At 45.9% G+C, this 23,171-nt stretch overlaps 1 protein-coding gene across 5 annotated transcripts in view; it reads right to left on the bottom strand.

Moving 5' to 3' along the window:
• LOC122542481 (AT-rich interactive domain-containing protein 3A-like) overlaps positions 1-23,171 on the bottom strand; it is a 198,654-nt gene that overhangs the window by 107,158 nt on the left and 68,325 nt on the right. For 3 of the 5 annotated variants that reach the window (XM_043680237.1, XM_043680236.1, XM_043680238.1), the window contains exon 3: positions 19,307-19,414. The exons of the other annotated variants lie outside the window; for them this stretch is intronic. In XM_043680237.1, coding sequence (XP_043536172.1) covers positions 19,307-19,414 — 108 coding nt within the window. The remainder of the gene's footprint in view (positions 1-19,306; positions 19,415-23,171) is intronic. 5 annotated transcript variants of the gene reach the window in all.

Below are 23,171 nucleotides of genomic sequence, written 5' to 3'. Positions count from 1 at the left end.
GACACAATGGGCCAAATGGCCTCTCTCTGCACTGCAGGGATTCTGTGATTCACTGCTTCTTTTGAATGAAGGCCACACCTATTGCTTAAGTAATAAAAACCCCAGAGTTGATAAATAGGACAGAATGTTTTATCTCCAGTGTTTCTTCCAGCGTCGGCCAAAACCATTAGCCTTTTGAGGGCAAAATGGAATGTAACCCTTTAATATTTAACGTCACATTAATAGTGGGTGTTCTTATACTTGTCTACTCGAGAAATTTCGATTGATTCGATTTTAATGTCAGCGAAAGGTTCATGTGCTTTGTGGAGATTACAGCCTGGAGATCACACAGTGTGTGACACTATCATCCAGTCACTAACACGTTGAGTCAAATTCCTTGGCCCACTGTTTAAATAGGGGCACTAATCCATCAGGTTACATGCTCTGCGGCTGGGTGATGATATCAGTGTTAATGCTCCATTAACATGAGAGGACCAAGGATTTATGTTACAGAAACATTCAGTGCTTATATATCACAGTGTGTAAGTTCCAGTCAGAATGAGATCAGCCCTCTTATTCAGTTATATTTGATTTTTATTTTAAATGTTTGACAAATTCTTCCCATTTCTTTGTATGTTTATACATCAAGTTGGTTTGTGCTGCACACTCCCCTACTTGGCATTATTTAGCTTGTGGTATCACCGTCACTTGGGTGAGTCCTGGCCCTGTGTCCATGTGTGGGTGTTACCCCCCATGGGACCAAGGTGGCAATCCCCTACCTTGTGGCTAAATAAGAGGTTACCACCAGGAAAATCCTCTCCACTCTGAATCTCAAAGAGACTTTGAGATCTCAAAGGTCAAGTTTATCTTACAGCTTGGAAGCAGGCCATTCAGTCCATCGAGTCCACACTGTCCTTCTGAAGTGCATCCCACTCAGACCCATCCTCCTATCCCTGTGACCCTGCATTTCCCATGGCTAATCCACCTAGGCTGCACATCCTTGGACACTATCAATTTAACATGGCCAATTTACCTAAGCTGTGAAATTGGGGGAGGAGACCGGAACACCCAGAGGAAACCCACACAGACACGGGGTAAATGTGCAAACTCCACACAGACACAGAGGGTCTGCTCAACTTTTCCCCAATTTTTTTTAAACAAATTTATGAGTAGAATTAATTTTTGAAATGACTTCATTTATGATTGAATTGACATTTATCATGGATCAACAATTGAACTGGACTTGTCACATAATCACAGAGCTTCAACAGCAGGTCAGATGCTGGGAATCCGACAGCGAGCAAATCACTTGTTTGATAACGCACCCACAATCTACAAGGCCCAAGTCAGGAGTGTGATGGAATGCTCCTGACGTGCCTGGATGGGGGCAGCTCCAACAACACGCAAGAAGCTTGACGCCATCCAAGACAAAGCAGCCCACTTGATTGGCACCACATCCACTCCCTCCACCACTGATGCTCAGTAGCAGCGGTGTGTATGGTCTACAAGATGCACTGCAGAAATTAACCAAAGATCCTCAGACAGCACCTTCTAAGCCCACAGCCACTTCCATCTAGAAGGACAAAAACAGCAGCAATGGGAACGCCACCCTCTGCAGGTTCCCCTTCGGGCCACTCACCATCCTGCCTTGAAAATACAATATCATTCCTTCACTATCACTGGGTCAAAATCCAGACATTCCCCTTCCTAAGGGCATTATGGGTCAACCTTCAGCACATGGACTGCAGCGGTTCAGGAAGGCAACTCAAGGATAACTAGGGACGGGTAATAAATGCTGAGCAGCCAGTGACAGCCACATCCCACAAGTGAATAAAAAAAAAAAACCAGCAAAGATCAGGGACAATCTCAGGGGCATCACAGCCGTACAGAGATTCTGTGGGCACAGTATACCTGTAGACTACAGCCTACGGCAGAACGGGAGGGGAATCCTTCACATCTGATAGTTTAATCTCATCAGAATCACAACACATGAATCACAATCCCATCAGTGTGGCCTCTAATGCAGTACGAAACCCGAATCTCTACCCCATTTGCCTTCACAACCGGCTCAATCAGAGCTGGTGGCGCAGCAGCAACTAATATCTTTATATCAAATGGTTTGGTGCCACACAATGAGGGCTGGGCTCAAGGTAGACTGTTCAATAAGAAAGAGGAGCGGTAGATCATTCAGCCCCTCAAGTCTGACCCACCTCAGACCTCAATTCCTCTTTCATGCCACCAACAACCCTTTTCTAACTCGAACGTATCTACCTCCACCTTAAAATATTCAGAGACCCTGGCTCCACCACCTTCTTGGGCACATGATTCCGATGGGATTTAACCCTCCAGGAGAAACAATTCCCCTTGTCTCTGTCCTATTGAATTGGAGACCAGGGAAGAGTCTCCTGCTCTTCATCAAAGTGCACTGTGGGATGTTTCACATCGATCTGAGCAGGCCTCCAGTTAATGCCACTCTCGAAAGATGTCACAGCATCCCCTCACTCATTGAAATGTAGAAAATAGGCTCTTCGAGCCTGCTCCACCATTCAATATGATCGTGGCTGATCATCCAACTCAATAGCCTGTTCCTGCCTCTCTCTCACTGCCTTTAATCCCTTAAGCCCCCAAGTACTCCTTCTTTTAACTGCACAATCTTTTGGCCTTGACTGCTTTCTGCTGAAGGTTTTTCTTCTATTGATTGTGACTTTTCACTCAGTGAGTAATTCGTGTGTGGAATTCCACTACCTGGAATTGTGGTGGAGGCAGGTTCAATCGAGGCATTCAAGAGGGACACTGGATGACAATTTGGATACAAATGATGAGCAGGGATATGGGGAAAAGGTGGGAGATTGGCACCAGGTGAGAGAACCGGTGCTAGCACTTTGGGTCAAATGGCCTCCTCTGTGCCCGTAAGCATTCTGGGATTTGATGAAAGGTCATTACAGTTTAAAACAATTAATGACTGTTTTGCCAATGGTGTTCATGAAACAAACATTCAATTCCAGGTTTTATAAACCAAATTTAAACTCCCCCAGCAGCTGCGGTAGGATTTGAACCCTTTCCTCTCTCGACTGTGCCTTTATAATTACTAATCCAGAAAGGTTACCACCACGCCACCTTATCTAACCCTCCATGATTGCAAACACCTCCATCAAATGGCCTCTTAATCTTCTCTGTTTATGCTTTGCTTCCTATTCATCGCTAAGCTGTGGTATTGCTTTGCTGAGGGAGATGGGGCTAGGGTAGGGACAGTGCGGGGAAAGACTAAACTAATCACTGACATGAGTCGTTGGCAGCAAGTCAGTAGCAGTTCAGCCGACAAGAACTTGCAGTGAATTCACTCCGAGGAGGCAGCTTTATACCATCAAATTAAGCCAAACAAGCGTTAAGCTCGGTGGTACCTATTTCCACAATATCAACAATGCAAGGCTGGGTGTCACTGCTGGACAATTAATCAACATAACACCAGGCCGAGCGTCAAGCGGCTGGATTCGAACAAAGCTGTCTGTCTCGAAATTATTTCCACATGGATTCGGAAAAGAGATGGGAAAAATGGTGAGCCCTACAGCGTGGAAACAAATCGCCCATATTGACCAAGTTTCCCGAACTAAATTGGTCCCACTTGCCTGCTTTTGGGACATTTCCCTCTAAACCTTGTCTATTCATGTACACGTCCAAATGTCTTTTCAATGTGCTAACTGTACCTGCATCTACCACTTCCTCTGGCAGCTTATTCCATACACGCACCACCCTCTGCATGAAAAAGCTGCCCCTCCGGTCCCTTTTAAATCTTTCTCCTCTCACCGTAAAACTGCCCTCTGGTTTTGTACTCCCACACCCTGGGGAAAAGGCCTTTATTATTCTAACTTATGCAACGAGTGGAATCTTTGAGAAGGAAGCTAGTTTGGTGAGTGATTCACCTCAGCAATCACCCCTAAGGGGATTGGGTAGCTCAGCTGGCTGGATGGCTGATTAACAACACAGAGCATTACCAGCGACGCAGGTTCAATTCCCGTGTTGGCCGAGGTAACTTGCTTTCTCAATCTCTCCCCTCACCTGAGCCGTGGTGACCCTGAGGTTAAACCATCACCACTCACCTCCCTCTAATGAGAAAGTGGGACTATAGCAACTTTGGATTTACATTCCCAACTACTACCGGGTTACAAGGGGCATCTCGTAACACTGTAAAGGACAAACAGACAGACAACTAGCAATCCACATCCATGAACACCAACTAGCCACTAACCCGTCCCTAGTAGCCACGCACACAGAATGACAGGACCACACATTCAACTGGGACAACAAAATGATCATAGGACAAACTAAACAGAGGATGGCCAGAGAATTTTTAGAAGCATGGCATACAGCCACAGACTCCATCAACAAACACACAAACCTGGACCCAATATACAACGACAAACCAGAAGCAGCAGGAATGGAACCAAATAAATTCCAGAAGACCGTACAGAGGCACTTTACAGGAGGCTCCAAAGCCCTGAAGATGTCACCCAGACAGGGGGACAAAAGGTCTGCAAATCAATTTCCCAGCTCGGAGAACACACCTAGAACCACGGCATCTCATGTTTTGCTGCTTGTAATTTGTCCTGGTGAAGCCATTCATAATTACTTCAGGGTATAATGCAACGTGCAAGTTTCAGAAGGCTAAGACGTCAGAGTCATATAGCTTGATGCCTACAACTTGTACCATGAGCATGTGCAGAATTACAAACTTCAGCATATCTGAACAACACGTGTATAACAAGAGTAAGTGATTTATCATCGAGATGCGGATAAGGCTTTGCAAAGCTCAGTACAAGCAGCTGCCATGCAGCCTGGCTCTCTCTGCGCCGATCCAAGCTCTCCCTAATTCCTACACAGGATTAAAAGGTTATATACCAATGAATAAGTTTGCCACTGGAACCCATCAGCAGAAGGAGCAGCTTATGAGGGGCAGTCATATTGCTGTGAGAGTCAGGAGAAAGACTTTGCACTTTTTTTAAAAACTGTGTTTTTCACCGCCATGGGATTTTTCATTTTTCACTGAGTGGGTAGTGCCCTCACTTCTGAGTTAGGAGGTTGCAGTTTAAAACCCCCACTCTGGAGGATAGAGTACATAATCCATTTGGCACTCCGGTGCAGTACTGAGGGAGTGTTGTATCGCCAGAGATGTCGTCTTTTCAGGATAAGATGCTTAACTAATGATTCTCTCTGGATGGCAAACACGAACAGCTGAGTTCCCTTCAGTGTCCTGGCCAATATCTATACCGCACACACAATCACAAAAGCAGACTATCAGCTTATTTCCGTGTCACTTTTTGAGGGAGCTTACTGTGTGCAAATTGGTTGCTTCCTTCCTGACATTCCTGCAAAAAGCACATTGCAAAACTGTACTTTCCTGGCTATACAGACCTTCCGGAAACCTTCAGGCTGTGCAAGCTGTGATCCAGGACATAGGAAATGAGAGCAGTAAGCCATGTGTCTCTTTGAGCACGCTCCCAATTCAATACAATGTCAACTTTCCTGCCTTATCCCCATGTCCCTCGGTGCCCAACCTATCAACCTCAACATTCACCAGCAGAACATCCACAGCCCTCTTGGGGAGAGAATTCTGAACATCCACAACACTCCGAGAGATCAAATTCTCATCACCCAATTCCTAAGTGATATAACTAGGAACAGGAGTAGGCCATTCGGCCCCTCGAGCGTGCTCACCATTCGATAATTCATTCGTGGCTGATCTGATTGTAACCTCAAGACTGTATTCCTGTCCACCCGGACACCCTCGGCTGAACAGGAATCTACCGACCTCTGTCTTAAAATCTATCTATCTGTCTCTTTCTTAAAAATAATTAAGGACTCTTCCTGAAAAGCTGATGGAAGCAGGGTTCTAAAGGCTCACATCCCTCAGAGGGAAAAAAAAATGATTGACCATTACCAGGAGACTGTGCCCCATGTTCTAGATTTCCCCAGCCAGGAGAAAACAATTGCTGTGCATCCACTCTGTCTCAAACCTCCATCACTTTATATTCTCATTCTCCAGTGAATGCAGTTCAATTCTACTCAATCCATTCTCTTATGTTAATCACCTCATCTGGCAAATCTACCATTCCTTCATTGCAGGTAAGGTGAGTACTTGTTGCCCATCCCTGAATCACCCTTAAATGGAGTTGCTTGCTTGACCATTTCGGAGGGCAACTGAGAGTCAATCACATTACTGAGACTCTGGGGTCACATATAAGCCAGACCAGGAAAGGATGGCAGATTTCCTTGCTGTAGTGATTGGAACCAGGTGGACCCCATTGACATCGAGATCCCTGACTGAGTTTGTTAACCTGGACAGACCAGGAGGCACTGGCTGATCAACATTAACATGGGATTTCAAATCCCCTCAGCTCCGGGACTGACTCCGAGCTGACTGACCACAGCCAGGAGAAAGTGAGGACTGCAGATGCTGGAGAGTCGAGTAGTATGGTACTGGAAAAGCACAGCAGGTCAGGCAGCACCTGCGGAGCAGCAGAGAGTTGATATGGCTGTTCATCAGGAAGATGCTCAACCATTTTGGAGGGCAATTGGGAGTCAATCGCATCACAGTGACCAAAGCCAGTGTACTTTGCACAAGTAATTAAAGGGTGACATAGTGACAGTTATTTCACCTCCCTCAGGGAGTGAATCAGATAGGTTTTCCAAAACTCAATGGAGAGTTGTCATGGTCGTCAATACTCAGACTAGTTTTAAAGTCCCACTTTTTTGAGCAACTGAGTTCAAATTCCATCCACTTGGTGAGAGTTGAACCCATGTTCCCAGAGCATTAGCTTAGGCCTCTGGATTACCAAGCCAAGTACAGAACCGTATCTCTCCTGTCTTATGGACCTCCATTGCACCCCTTTTAAAGGCAAGTATCTCCCTCCATAGGTAAGGAGGGTAAAGCTACACACAGTAGGAGGTTGAACACAGTAAAAACATAAGGAATAGGTGCAGGAGTAGGCCATCTGGCCCATCCAGCCTGTACCGCCATTCAATAAGATTGTGGCTGAACATTCCGTGGACTCAGGTCCATTTCTCCACCTGCTCACCATAACCCTTAATTCCTTTACTGTTAAAAAATCTATCTTTGCCTTAAAAACATCAAATGGGGTTGCATTTCCATCTATTTCCCATTATATAGGTCTATAAAATCATGAGGGGCATAGATAAGGTAAATGGCAAGTACCTTCTCCCTAGTTTGGGGGTGGGGGGGGGATTTCAACACCAGGGGGCGCATTTCTTAAAGATGAGAGGAGCAAGATTTAAAAAAGACACGAGGGGCATTTTTGTTTACACAGAGTGTGTGGGTCACGTGTGGAATGAATTTCCAGAGGAAGTGGTGGATGTGGGTACAGTTACAGTTCAAAAGACGTTTGGATAAGTTCACGGATAAGAAATGTTTGGAGGGATATGGGCCAGGAACATGCAGTTGGGATTAGTTGAGTTTGGAATTATGGTCGGCATGGACTGGTTGGATCGAAGGGTCTGTTTCTGTACTGTATGATCCTGATAGTAATCCAGATGTGGTCTCACCAAAGGACTGAACAATTGCCGTTAGCCTTCATTCCTCTTGCACTGCAGACTCCATCCAGTAAAGGCCACGGTCTAAGTTCCTAACTGCTTGACTGATCTGTAATGTTAATATATATGCAAGTCTTCCCAGCGAATGAAATGCACCTCAATTCTTAAATGAACACCACCATTAAATGCTGAGGATCTCTTATCAATCAAACAGCCCAGCAAACAAGACTCAGTCATGGGTCAAGCAATCCAAACCTCTGTGCTCCACATCATGTGACAACTGAACTCAGTACCCTTTAGGGGTGATCATTGATATCAACCCAAGGGATTAATTTATTGCTGTCACACGACAAGCAAACACTTTATAAATGGAGATCATATCTGAGACGGTCCCTTGGAGTGATAGGCTTTCCGATTTTCTGTCTGGATTGAAAAGGCTAAATTTGATGTTCAGTCAATACAACTCCTGGTCTGTCAGGATCTTCCAACACTGAACTTCAAGCTGACTGCATAAGTCCAGTCACTTTAGATTCAAGAGATAGAGGCACTTTTACAGTGGAAATAAGGGGTATCAGATGTGGTACAGTGGCTGAGTGGTCATACAGTGAGAGTGAGAATAGGAAAGGAGTGCAATCAAGGGAAGGAGGGAGATAGGGAGTGCGCAAAGGAAAGAGAAGCAGCAAGGGACAATAGAGATGTAATGAGGAAGGGAGGGAGCAAGACAGAGAAAATAGGAGGGAGGAAAGGGGGTAAGAGAGGCAAGGAGCTTAGAGCCAAATGTGAAGCTGAGTAAAAGCCTTGAGTTGTTATAGCACCTCTCACCACCGCCTCAGGACATCCAAAGCATGGTACAGCTCTTTGAGATGTCGCCAATGCAGAACAGCAGGAAAACCAAACCACCACGCTGCAAATCAGGACTTCAAATATCATCACAGAACATAAATTCTATTAAATCTGACCATTTGTGGACAAGAGCCAAACAAAATGACCCTAAAAGCTATTAGGTTACTGTAAAAATTGCTGCACAAGAGTCAGAATGTCATGTTGCAGTTTTATAAGACTTTGGTTAGGCCACACTTAGAGTATTGCGTTCAATTCTGGCTATCACATTACAGGAAGGATGTGAAGACTTTGGAGAGGGTGCATAAGAGATTTCCCAGGATGCTGCCTGGATTAGAGGGTATGAGCTATAAGGAGAGGCTGGAAAAACTCAGGTTATTTTCTCTGGAGTGGCAGAGGCTGAGGGGAGACTTGATAGAAATCTATAAAATTATGAGATGCAGAGATAGGGTTGATGGTCAGAATCTTTTTCCCAGAGTTGAAATGTCGAATATGTGGGAACATGCATTTAAGATGAGGGGGAAAGTTCAAAGCAGATGTGAGGGACAGGTTTTTTACATAGAGTGGGAGGAGTCTGGAATATGCTACCAGGGGTGGTTGTGGTGGTGAAGACAGATATGGTAGGGGCGTTTAAGGGGCTTTGAGATAAGCACGTGAATATGCAGGGAATGGAGGGATATGGACCAAGGGCAGGAAGAAGGGGTTAGTTTAATTTGGCATCATGTTCAGCCCAACATTGTGGGCAGAAGGGCCCATTTCTGTGCTGGATTGCTCTATGTTAAAGACACTAACACAGTCAGCAAATGGTCCACTAATTGGCTCTACAGGCAACACTTCTGTCACAGAACATGCCTGACTCCTAATGACCATTGCAATAGCGAGGGATGGAGATACATGCAAACTTGTCATTATCACCCACACCATGTGAGGAGGCCATTCAGCCCCTGTTCTCTCACACAATGGGATCACGACTGATCAGCAACTTGACTCCGGTGGCTGACATCAAATGGAACCTTACAAGGGAGTTGACCCTTGTCAATGGCCTCATTTTCAGTGTTGTGCACTGTAGGGACATCAGACTTAACAGCAGGACAAGCTCAGGCAGCATCTTCTTGTCAAACCTTTCTCCATAACTCCTTGTCTACCCAGAATGGTTGCTCAGAAAGTGGCTGAGTGAGTCAAACGAGAATAGCAGAGCTTGAACGCTGATCTATTTCTGGGCTTTAATTGGGTTTCACGATCATTTCTAACAAGCTGCTGAATCAGGTGGGGCTCAGATAGCCAGCATACTCTATGATAATGAAACAAAGAAAATTAAAGGTATGTGTGATTAACAAACACTGCAGGGCTTGGAAGCCTCCTCACTGACATTAGCTTTTCTGTCTGTAATATGTGGCTCAGTCCAAATCTCAGACTTGTGACAAAAACTGGAAAAGCTAGCGGTAGCAAAGCAACAAGAGGTGGGGGGAGGGAGAGGGAAAGGCACAGAGACAGCAGGAATGGGAGAGGGTATGAGCCAGATTGAGTGAGAGATTGCGAATAATTAAGTTAGAAAACTTGAAAAGAAAAGTGCAGCGTGGCTCCACATCGCTCACCGCCAGCTAGCAAAATGTGACTCAGCACAGTTTGTACCCCAGGGCAGGCACTCTGGGAGGTTCCCACTTGACAACTCTTCAGACCCACAGCTGCATTCAGAAGGCAGGATTTTCCCGTGGGATTCGGAACCCCAGTAGGAATCCCAAGCCGACACCTTGACAGCAGCGGGAGCTGGAAGGGTCCTGGTTCCCAATTAGCTAGTTACAGAATGATCAGACTGCTTACCAGCATTGGATGAGCAGAAATCTCCTCCATTGAATTATCGCCAAGTCAAGAGCCATTGTTATCCATCTCCCCACCAACCCCATTCCGAATTCCTTACCACCCCTGTGGTATCCATCCGTCTCTCTTCAATAGTTTGCTTGCAATCTTGGTGCCATGTTTGACCTTGATGTAAACTCATATTTGTGCTTCCACTAACAATCTCCACCTCCAACATGGCCCCAACTCAATGCCTCAGCTCATCTGAGGCCAAATTCCTCATCCAGGCATATGTCACCTCTAGACCAACCAATCACAATAATTGCCTGGCTGCTCTCATTTTTCCCACCCTCCATAAACATCATTGGAAGGCAAATGGAGCTAGATGAATTTAGGAATCTGGTCAGCATGGACGAGTTGGACTGAAGGGTCTGTTTCCATGCTGGACATCTCTATGCTTCTGTAAACACTGTTTTCTGTGTCCCAATTTGCACCAAATCCTGTTGCCTTTTTTAATCCTTGTCCTTGCTGACTTGGATTTGATACAATGGGTCCAACAATGTCTTGATTTTTCAAACTCTTGCCCTTGTTTATAAATCCTTCCAGGGCTTGCCCTCCTGATATCCATGACTCCTCTAGCCCCACAACCCTCTGAGATATCCACCCAACCATTTCTATCTGCTTCACTAATGACCTTTCCTCCATCTTAAGATCATAAGTAGGCATGTTCGGCGATGATTGCACACTGTTCAGCACCATTTGCGATTACTCAGATACTCAGGTAGTCCATGTTCAAATGCAGTAAGATCTGGACAATACCCAGGCTTGGGCCAACAAGTGGTAAGTAACATTTGTGCCACACAAATGCCAGGCAACGACTATCTCCAATAAGTGTCAATCTAACCACCGCCTCCTGTCATTCAAGAGTGTTACCATCACTGAATCCCCCACTATCATCATCCTGGGAGTTATCATTGATCAGAAACTCAACTGGACTCACCACATAAACACAGCGGCTATGAGAGCAGGTCAGAGGCTAGGAATACTAAGGTAACTCACCTTTTGACTCCCCAAAGCCTGCCCGCCATGGACAAGGCCCAAGTCAGGAGTGTGATGGAATACTCCCCACTTGCCTGAATGAGTGCAGCTCCACAAACACTGAAGAAGCTTGACACTACTCAGGACAAAGCAGCCTGCCTGATTGGCACAAGATCCACAGGAATCCGCTCCCTTGACCTCTATAAGATGCACTGCAGAAATTCACCCAAGATCCTCAGCACCTTTCAATCCCATGACCACTTACATCTAGAAGAACAAGGGCAGTAGGTACATGGGAACACCACCAGCTGCAAGCCACTCAACATCCTGACTTAGAAATATATCGCTGTTCCTTCACTGTCACTAGGTCAAAATACTGGAATTCTCTCCCTAAGCGGCATTGTGGGTCATCCCACAGAAAGTGGAGTGTAGCGGTTCAAGAAGGCAGCTAACCCCCACCTACTCAAGGGGCAACTAGGGACAAGAAATAAATGCTGGCCCACCCAGTGATGTCCACATCCCACGACGGAATAAAAAATGCCTCTAATTTGTGCATCTCCGATTTTAATCACTCCACCATTGGTGCCCTCAGTTGCCTGGGCCCCAAACAACTCAGCACCGCCTTCCTAACCTGCAATCTTCTTCCTGACCTCTCCGCCCCCGCCCCNNNTCCAGCAACACATTTTCAGCTCTGATCTCCAGCATCTGCAGTCCTCACTTTCTCCCCAAACTTCTCTCCTTTGCTTCCCTCATTCAAAAATGCTCCTTAAAACATGTCTCTTGGACCAAGCTTCTGGTCACCTGCCCTCATAATGCCTCACGTGGCTCGTGTCATTTTGCGTGACACAGCAGCTCCCATAAAGCACCTTGAGGTGTGTTACTGCGCCCAGAAGGCGCTACATAAATGCAAGCCGTTATTGCACTGGAGTGCAGGGGCACACTGCTTTGCCACGGAGATTTAAAACAAGGGTTTGTAGTAGAGGGAAAAATAATTCCTTTTGAAAGGAAACACAGCCAAGAAATATTTCCCGATTTTAAATAAAGGATGGCAGGGTGATTAATATAAGCAGCTGGTGATTGGCAGCTCTCTAATTGCTTGAAGCTGATCAGGTTTCGCTGGCCTTTGGTGGGGGAGGGGCGGGGGTAGAGAATTGTGGTAGGGAATGGTCTATTGGAAAGGTCAGCCTCATAATGGAGTCAACATCCCGATGCGAATCATCAATAATTAAGACACTAAAAGAGACTAAGCTTCCTTTATTAAAATAAAAGACCACACAACAGATATAAGGGGTCACTTACGATGTCCCTTTCCACTTGGCTAAGCCGACGGACTCCTATCCTTTACAGCTTTTTATTTAGCATGAATTTTTCATGCAAGCCTGGAGCGTGGATTCCAGCAAAGCTGATAGCACACACAAAAGGAAAGGATTGAATATTTTTCACCCCATCCTTTCCCATTTCTCACAAAATTGTACCCAAACTGGGACTGTGCCTGTCTAAATGATTGGCGGCACCCCCATTCACGCCACACAAATGCCAAGCAATGACCATCTCCAAAAAACGACCATCAAACCACTGCCCCTTGACATTCAACGGTGTAACCATCACTGAATCCCCCACTATCAACATCCTGTGGGGGTTATCATTGATCAGAAACTCAACTAGACTCATCGCATAAACATAAACAGCAGGAGGTCAGAGGCTGGTCATTGTTGACTGAACGAGATGAATTCAGGATGGTCCTGTGATGTCAGGACTGTTTGGACATAATTTATTCATTTGTGGGACATGGGCATCACTGGCTGGGTCAGCATTTATTACCCGTCCCTAGTTGCCCCTTGAGAAAGTGGTGGTGAGCTGCCTTCTTGAACCACTGCCCTCCTATAATCCTGATATCCAAGGTAGCCCCTCAACAGCACAATATATGTCACAGTCACAGGTGATAATAGACTCTGAGGTAGGGATAGAAATAACTTTTTAAACACTTTGAGGAGGGAAAAGACAAATTTTAAATAAACCTCAATTGAAAAGGTATTTAATTTAGAAAGGGAGGAATGTAAATCGTTATATAAAATATAGAAAATATGACTAGGAATACTAACATCTATTACCTGAAACCAAATGTTATGAAGATAGCTCAAATGACCTTAAAAGGCAGTTAAAATACAGAAGGTGGTATTCCACAACTGTTCATAAAATGTACAACCTTTCTCTTTCTATGACATTCTAAGTCATTCTCTCCCTTCCTCACCTGGAGACAATTTTTTTTTATATCTGACAGAGGGTGTGCGAGAGAGAGAGAGAGAGAAAATTAGAGCGCGCATGTATGGTGTGTGTTTTTGTGTATGGTGTGTCTGTTAGATATATGTGATGTGTTTGTGTGTAGATGTGTTCTATGTGTGGTGTGTACATGTGCGTATATGTGTATGATGTGTGTGTGTGATGTATGTATGTGTGTTATGTATGTGATATATGTGATGCATGTATGTGTTTGATGTATGATATGCATGTGTGTGTGATGTATGGTGTGATGTGCGTATATGCCTGATGTGTGTATGTGTTTGAATGTGCATGTATTTGTGTGGTGCGTGTTGTGTGTATCTGTGTACGGGTGTATGTTCTGTGGTGTGATGTGTGTATCTGTGTAATGAGTGTATGTATGTGTGTATGTTCTATGGCATGTGTGTGTGATGTTGTTCTGTGGCGCAATGTGTGTATATATGTAATGTGTGTGTATGTTTTGTGGCATGATGTGTGTAATGTGTGCGGTATGTGTAATGAGTGTATGTAGTGTGTGTGCATGTTCTACGGCGTGATGTGTATGTGTATGTTCTGTGGCACAATGTATGTACGTGTGTATGTGCGTATGCTTTGTGGTGTGATATGTTAACAGAGCTCCATCACAGATGGCACTATGACCCTGCCCTCAATCCTTGCCCATAGCCGCACTTCCAAGGGATTGGGGAAGGTCTCTGGATCACAATCAGAAATGTGAAAGCTCACTAATTTCCAACTCCGGCCCATTCCTCCAAGCCCAGAGTCCCAAAAATCCCTGCAAGCTAGCTCCTTACTGTTCGTGAATACTCGAGAAGCTTCTCTCCTCATTCCTGGGGCAGGGGGTGGGGGTGGGTGGGGACAGCCATCAGCACGAGGCCAGACTGGTGAACAGAAAGACAGCTGAGTCCCCATAAGGGAGCAGGAAAACCATCCATGTGGCACCCCGACAGTGCAGCCCTCCCTCAGTACTACCCTGGATGCTGCAGCCTTGACCCAGGCTGATGCACTGGGCCGTGAAGATTCTCAGTGAATGAGTGGAGAGTTGGCATTGAGCCAAGGCAAATACCAAGCTCCAAATCCTGCGTCATCGCCCTAATTCTGGAACTGTCCTCTATAATTAGCTGATGCTATTGACCTCAGAGTGTGATTCGATGAACGTATATTACTAATGGTGGGGGGAGCTGTGCTGTGCACTGGAACCTGTGTGTCCAATGGCCAAACTGATCTTGCTTTGGTTCCCCCCAGCAGCTGGTGTGAAACACGAGACAGTGAGGAGGTCACAAAGGAAATCAAACTCCCACAAGTGACAGTTCACACCATGCCACCCAATCCCTCGCACTAGTTCCTTCATCAGATGGAACAATTGTAATTGATGCAGGGATTTGCTGGCCTGAGCACTTCCCATCAATGTAAACCTCTTGCAGACTTCCTTCACAATGTTTAGTTAGCCATTTCCTGCACACTATCCAATGATATAGCCATGTGATCTCTCCGCTGCATGTTTTGGTTTTTATAATGACAGGGTGGGGGCTACGTTTGTGCTCAATTGGAACACAGTAACGTGTGAGAAGACTCAATCTTCACGGCACGCCAACATGTTCCCCGATGGAGTCTGTCTGTCCAAATTCAAACTTGTCACAATTTGTCACGCAGTCCCTTAAGGGGACTCAACTGTCTTTCTGTTCACAGTCCGACCTTGTGCTGATCCCCACCCACTTCCACTTGTCACACAGAGTGAAGGCAAAAATCAGTGCTGACATAGTTCATATTTTTAAACGTATGTTCCAGAATTAGGGCAATGATGCATAATTGTTGTTGCAAAGCAATTTGAAATTGCAACTTCCTTTTTCTTCTCTGATGGGATGAGGGTATCGTTGGCTGGGCCAGCATTTGTTGCTTTTGCTTAATTGCCTCTGAAGGAGAGGCTTCCTACTCCATTTCAGAGGGTAGTTACAAATCACACAAACATACAAAATAAGAGTCAATTAGATCATTCAGACCCTCAATCCTGCACGCTATTTAATGAGATCAAGACTAATGTGTTTGTAATCTCAAACTCCACATTCCCATCTTTGATTCTCCTGCCAAATAGGGAACTGTCAATCTTGGTCCAAGAAATATTTAACAATCCTCTGAGACAGAGATTCCCAAAGTTGTACAGCCCACTGTGGGGGGAAAAAGAAAAAATTCTCCCCATTCCAATTCTAAACAGGGTAACCCTGAATTTTATACAGTGTCCCCTTGTTCTGGATTGTCCCACAAAAGTAAAGTCCTTTTCACATTCACCTTCGCAAGACTATTCAGGAGCTTACCCACTTCAATCAAATCAGGATAAACGAGGCATGGGAATACACGATGAACAGTAGGATCCTGAGAAGTACCAAGGATCAGAGAGCCTGTATACCACTCCCTTAAGGTATCAGGACAGGTAGATCAATTGGTTAAGAAGGCATATGGGATACCTGCCTTTAGGCAGGAGGGCTGGGTGGTTCGATTCCACCCACGGGTCACTGTTCGCATGGAATTTGCACATTCTCCCCGTCTGAGTGGGTTTCTTCTGGGTGCTCTGGTTTCCTCCCACAGTCCAAAGATGCTCAAGTTAGGGTAGATTAGTCATGCCAAATTACGCCATAGTGTTCAGGCTAGATGGGTTAACCATGGGAAATGCAGGGTTACAGGGATGCAGTGAGTCTGGGCGGGATGCTCATCAGAATGTCACTGTGGACTTGACGGACTAAATGGCCTGCTTCCACATTCTAGGGATTCTATGAGTTGAGGCATGGAGTTTAAGGGCAGGGAGGTTACCCTGGAACTGTACAAAACACTTGTTAGGCCACAGCGAGAGTGCTGTGTGCAGTTCTGGAAACTACGTTACAGGGGGGATGTGATAGCACTGCAGAAGGTGAGGAGGGAGATTTACCAGGATGCTGCCTCGGCTGGGGAGCTTCAGTGATGGAGAGAGATTGGACAGACTGGGATTGAGCCAAGGAGATTAAGAGGGGAGATGATTGAGATGAACAAAATTGTGAGAGGCAGAGACAGGAAAGAATATTTCCCCTTGATGGAGGGATCAGTGACTGGGGAGGGGGAATAGATTTAAGGGAAGGGGCAGAAAGATTAGAGGACACATGAGGAAGAACATTTTCCCCCAGAGGGTGGTGGGAATCTGGAACTTGCTGCCTGTAAGGGAGGGAGGGACAGAAACATTCAGCAAGTATTTAGATGTATGCTTGTGATACCAAGGTATACAAGACTATGGGCCAGGTTCTGGTGAATAGGGTTAGAATAGACAGGGTGTTGTTGTTGATCAGTAATGGGCTGATGGATCTTTGGCTGTGCTGTAGATCATCACGAGCCTGTGACAATTCTCAATCTTCTAAACCCCAGGAGAACCAAAGCCAGTCTGTCTTGCCTATCATGATCAGTAGCAGTCTAGACAACCTCGTCCGATCTAGCTCCAATGTATCTGCCTCCTGAGCTTTAAGGGCTACTCCAGAAGGAATAACTCAGGGACTCCTTAAGGAGTGCAGTGGAACAGAGGGACCTTGGAGTTCTGATGCACGGTTCTCTGAAAGTAGAGTCCCAGGTAGACAGGGCAGTGAAGAAGGCTTTGGCACACTGGCCTTCATCAGTTAGGGCACTGAGTATAGAAGTTGGGAAATTATATTGCAGTTATACAGGACTGGTGAGGCCGCACTTGTGGTCAGTTTTGGTCACCTTGTTATAGGAAGGATGTTATTAAACTGGAAAGAGTGCAGAAGAAATCTCCAAGGATGTTGTCTGGACTCAATGGTCTCAGTTATAGGGAGAGGTTGGACAGCTCTTTTTGTTTCAGAGTGTAGGAGACTGAGGGGGGACCTTATAGAAGTGTATAAGATCATGAAAGGCATGGATAGGGTGAATGCACTCAGTCATTTTCCCAGGGTTGGAGAATTGAGAACGAGAGGGCATCAGGTTAAGGTTAGAGGGGAAAGAATAAAAGGGAACCTGAGGGGCACCATTTTTACACAGAGGGTAGTATGCATATGGAATGAGCTGCCAGCGGAAGTGGTTGAGGCGGTACATTAACAATATTTAAAAGGCATTTGGACAAATACATGAATAGGAAAGGATTAGAAGGGTATGGGCCAAGTGCAGGGAAATGGGGTTAGCGTGGATGGACATTTTTGTCGGCATGGAGCACTTTGGGCTAAAGGGCCTGTCTGCTGTTTGGCACCTACTGGTGTATAACAGCTTGTTGCTGAGATGAGCTGTAAGAGTTCATCTGTGAAATCGAATCACAGAATCCCTAGTGTGGAAGCAGGCCATTGGGCCCATCGAGTCACACTGACCCTCTTAACAGCATCTCACCCAGACCCACGCCCTAACCTATTTCTGTACCCCTGCATTTCCCATGGCTAACCCACCTAGCGTGCACATCTCTGAAGACTGTGGGAAATTTATCTAACCTACACATCTTTGGACTGTGGGAGGAAACCGGAGCACCCGGAGGAAACTCACACAGACACAGGAGAATGTGGCAAACTCTACACAGACAGTTGCCCGAGACTGGAAATGAATCCAAGTCCCTGGTGCTGTGAGGCAGCAGTGCTAACCACTGAGCCACTGTGCCACCCCAAACAGGAGGAGTAAGCAGAGAGTCAGCCTCAAAAGAAGATGTGCATTCATAAAGTGCCTTTCATAGCCTCAGCACGTCCCAAAGCACTCGAGAGTCACTCTTGTAACATGGTGGTCAACAGTGAGGGCCTTCAAAGAGCAACGAGATCATTTGGTTCAGAGCAGTGAAGGGTCTGGAGATCACTGGGGAGGACTCTCTAGCACATCTGGAGGTAGAGAAGCCAAGATTACTTACATCTGCCCTGTGAGTAACTCACTTTCATGCCTCATCTGAAAGTCAGCGCCTCAGACAGTGCAGCCCACCCTCAGCAATGTCCTGGAGTATCTTCTTCATTGCTGAAACGTAACTCAAACACACAACACTCTGACTCAGAGGCCTGAGGGTTACCTACTCTTCGCCAATCCCCTGAAACCGAGGAAATGCGGATAAGAATCTCATGGCTGTGTGGAATGACACCTCGGCAACAGGTCTCGTGTCTTTAAGAAGAGCAGATAAGAAAACCATTGGATTCTCAATATGAGCCAGGACAGAAAATCACCAGCAGCTAACACTGCCATCAATCACAGTAAAATGGCGGACTGTGAAATCTAGGGATTGGTGCATTGAGGGGAGTCGATGAGGATTATGGGGCAAATCGAAGGAGGTAGCTGAAGAGAGACTGAAATGAAATGGTTCTTGTTTGGAGAAAGACAGGGACAAATGTGGCATGGACAATAAGAGAGATGGGACTGCCAGGGAAAAGCCAAAGTCCAGTTGGAAAGACACAGTGCCGGGAGACTTCAACAGAGCAGGATGGGAAGAGGAAAGAATGGCGGCTGATAGGGTGAAGGAGGGAAAGGTGACCAGTGACATTGTGGCGCCCTCAGCTAGGATGGGAGAAACTGGAGGACAGCTAAAACCAGGGACTATTTGAAAATCTTACTCAGCTCTTAAAGAAGGGTCACTGGGCTTGAAATGTTAACTTTGTTTCTCTCTCTCCACTTATGCTGCTGAGTTTCTCAAGCAATGTCTGAGTTTTAATGAACTAGAATTGGCCTTTACCACAATCCCGCAGTCACCGTGACAAATTTTCAAATGAACTTAAACTCCCTAGTTGTTGGGATTCAAACTCAAGTCCTGGATTACTCCCCCAGCAGCAGAACCACCACGGTACTGTTGTTGATGACAAGCCGAAACTAAAGCTACTGCAGTTTGAATGAAAGAGGGCCTTACCTGTTTAATAGTGCCAGGGATGTGGGCTCCTGGCACACTGCCTGGTCGGTGAGAATTTTTTTTCCCCAATTCTGATTGGTCATTTGCCATCCAATCAGAAGGCTGTATCTAGGGAGGAAAACATTTGGGTCGTCCAATCAGAAAATCTGGATGCAAGACTTCAGGCATGACAGTCATCCAATCAGAATGCACAATAATGACACACAGCTAGAAGGAAAGTTATCCTTACTATTTGCACAAATCATTAATTTATATCTGGAGTCACCTCAAAAGGGTTACCAACCAAAAACAAAACATGGACCAGAAAAATGTAGAGTCTGGTGGTTTGAATTCACAGGATTGCCAAAGTGAGTCGATTTCAAAGACCGTTAACTGGTTGTCATGCAGTTTATTATATTTTGGGCCAATGAAAGACACAATACATAAATCTTCCTTCTCCCACTTTGTTGCTGAGTCAAGAAACATCTTAAATCAGTCAGCCTACTATTTATGAAATCCTATTTGGTGTTTCAGAATGTTCAAAAACTATCCAAAGCCATACAGGATAGGATCCGTGTTGCGAACACACTTTTTCTGAACATGGAGTCAGGGTTCAGGAATTTTCTAAGGCTGCTAGGAATTAAGTGGGGAAATTGGCCTGAACATGAAACAAAGAGGGGGGAAGAGACTCGCCAACTTTAAGGGCATTTAAATGGTCATTGGATAGACATATGGACGAGAATGGAATAGCGTAGGTTAGATGGGCTTCAGATTGGTTCCACAAGTCAGCGCAACTTTAAGGGCCGAAGGGCCTGTACTGTGCTGTAATGTTCTATGTTTTATGTTCAATGTGGTTTGGTTTGGGGATCCAGATCATTCCTGCTCCTCTCGGCCCATACTTCAGATTGGTTCCACAAGTCAGCGCAACGTTAAGGGCCGAAGGGCCTGTACTGTGCTGTAATGTTCTATGTTTTATGTTCAACGTGGTTTGGTTTGGGGATCCAGATCATTCCTGCTCCTCTCGGCCCATAAGCAGTGAAGATAGTGAAGATAGTGAACCTCTCTGAACTTGTCCTCGCCAACCACTCCCCCCCCACCCCCACCCCAGCCAAGTGCCAGGTTACCCAATTGAGGCTTGACAAACACACAGAATCAGAGAATCCTGAAAGTGATATTTGGCCCATCGAATCCACGCCGGCCCTCTGAAGAGCATCCAACCCAGACCCACCCGCCTAACCCATCCCTGTAACCCTGCATTTCTGATCGATAGTCCATCTAACCTGGGCACCCCTGGATGCTATGGAACAATTTAGCAATGGCCATTCCACCTAACCTGCACATCTTTGGACCATGGGAGGAAAGCAGAGCACCTGGAGGAAACCCACACAGACACGGGGGAAGAGGCTGAAATGGAACCGGGCCCTCGGTTCTGGCAGGCAGCAATGCTAACCACTGAGTCACTGTGCTGAGCACGGATGAGGCTGCAAAATAGCTTAAACCAGACACTCCCTAAAATACTGCAAATGCCTTCTGGACCAACCCCTTCCCTGTTTCCTTGTGGTTTCAGAGGTTTGAATATTTGATCAGCTGATCCCTAATACTGGGCGCTAAAAGAATTCAATCATGGTGTCAGCACTTGCCTCTCTTCCATTTACTCAATTTTAATCACTCCATCTACTGCTTCTCAATAGAAGGTGAAATTAGCACATCAAAGAGAGCTCAAAGTCCCACACCTCACCTCAATCTTCACCCAATTCAACTTCTTCAGATCCCAGACTCCAATTACTTCCCCAGTCCTCTTGATTTTAAATCCATTGAGTACATCAAGCGTTATGCATTCATAGGCAAGGCTAAGGGCAACCTGGTGGCTCAGTGGTTAGCACTGCTGCCTCACAGTGCCAGGGAAGTGGGTTCAATTCCACTCTCGGGCAACTGTCCATGTGGAGCTTGCACATTGTCCCAGTGTGGGTCTCCTCTGGGTGGTCCGGTTTCCTCCCACAGTCCAAAGACGTGGAGGCCATGGGAAACTGTTCCATAGTGTCCATGGGGATATGCAGGTCAGGAGGATTAGCCATGGGGAATGTGGAGTTATGGGGACAGAGTGGGGAGGTTAGGTGGAATGCTCTGCATAGGATCAGTGCAGATTCAATGGGCCAAATGGCCTCTTTCTGCACTGTGGGGATCCTATAATTCTCTGCTTCTTTTGAATGAAGACCACACCTATTACATAGGTGGGTTAGCCATGGGAAATGTGGGGTTACAGGGATCGGGTGAGTGTCTGGTGGGATGCTTTTGGAAGATCGGTACAAACACGATGGGCCAAATGGCCTCTTCCTGCGCTGTGGGGATTCTGTGACTTCAAACAATGTCAAATCAAAAATGTCCTTCAAATTTCTTGCACATCTGTTTCATGTTGGCTGCTGGTAATTACATTTTGCCTCTGGTCTTGATATCTCATTTTAGGTTAACTACTTTCAGCAATTATGTTTCTTCCCCCCCCCCCCTTCACATTACAGTAATTAAATTTTTAAAAATGTCACTTCCCCAGCCCATGAGTAGCCGCTTAGAAAGGGTTGCACCGGAGCCTTTAGAGAAATCCCGAAATGGTCAATGAGATTTTGGCTGTTACATAACTAAACCCCATTTCACAGTAATACTGCTGCCACTCCTAAAGACATGTCACTCAGCTCAGCAGTCAGCGTAATCAGTAAAGAATTAATCTCCCTCTTAATAATCTCTCAGCTGCACCAGAGGTGAGGCAAGGGGACCAAACATGTTTCACAAGTAATCTCTCTGTGGGGGAGGGGAGTGTTGAAGGCTTTATGACTGATTTTTAGTTAGAAAAACCAAAGATAGGAGCAGGAGCATTTTGGAAACGCAAATCAGGGCAGGACCTATACACTGAATGTTGGGGTCCTGGGGAGTGTTGCTGAACAAAGAGACCTTGGGGTGCAGGTTCATAGTTCCTTGAAAAGGTAGATAGGATAGTGAAGAAGGCATTTAGTACGCTTTCCCTGATTGGTCAGAACATTGAGCATAGAAGTTGGGAGGTCACGTCGCGGCTGGTTAGGCCACTTTTGGAATGTCACGTTCAGTTCCGGCCTCCCTGCTTAGAAAAGATGTTGTTAAAATTGAAAGGGTTCAGAAAAGATTTACAAGAACGTTGCCAGATTGGAATATTTGAGCCAGAGGGCGAGACTGTGTAGGCTGTTTTCCCTGGAGTGACGGAGGCTGAGGGGTGACCTTATAGAGGTTTACAATAACATGAGGGGCATGGATAGGATTAATAGACAAGGTCATTTCTCAGGGAAGGGGAGTCCAAACTAGGTGGCATAGGTTTAAGGTGAGGGGAAAGATTTAAAAGGGACCTGAGGGGTAGACTTTTCCAAATAGAGGGTGGTGCGTGTATGGAATGAGCTGCCAGAGGAAATGGTGGAGGCTGGTACAATTACAACATTTAAAAGGCACCTGAATAGGAATTTGAATAGGAAGAGTTTGGAGGGGTATGGGTCACGTGCTGGCAAATGGGACTAGATTAATTGAGGTTATCTGGTCAGCATGGACGGGTTGGGTCGAAAGGTCTGTTTCTGTGCTGTGAGACTCTATGAGTAGGCCATTTAGCCCTTCGAGCCTGTTTCCCCCGTTCAATATGATCATGGCTGATTGGCCAACTCAGTCCCCTGCTCCTGTTTTCTCTCATTACCCTCCAATCCCTTTAGTCCCTGGAACTCTCTCTAAACCCAGTGAAACATTCAATGTTTTTGCCTCAACTGCTTTCTGTGGCAAGGAGTTACAGATGCTTCTGATGTGGATATGTTGGGCAGCTTTTAAGGGGGTAGTTGAGGGGGAGTTGACATGTTGCTTGAGGAAGTGGAGTTGAGGAGGG

The sequence above is a fragment of the Chiloscyllium plagiosum genome, chromosome 40 (genome assembly GCF_004010195.1).
Source record: "Chiloscyllium plagiosum isolate BGI_BamShark_2017 chromosome 40, ASM401019v2, whole genome shotgun sequence".
Lineage (NCBI taxonomy): Eukaryota > Metazoa > Chordata > Chondrichthyes > Orectolobiformes > Hemiscylliidae > Chiloscyllium > Chiloscyllium plagiosum.
Note: the sequence above shows the minus strand (reverse complement) of the source record. Positions and strands in the feature narration are given on the sequence as shown.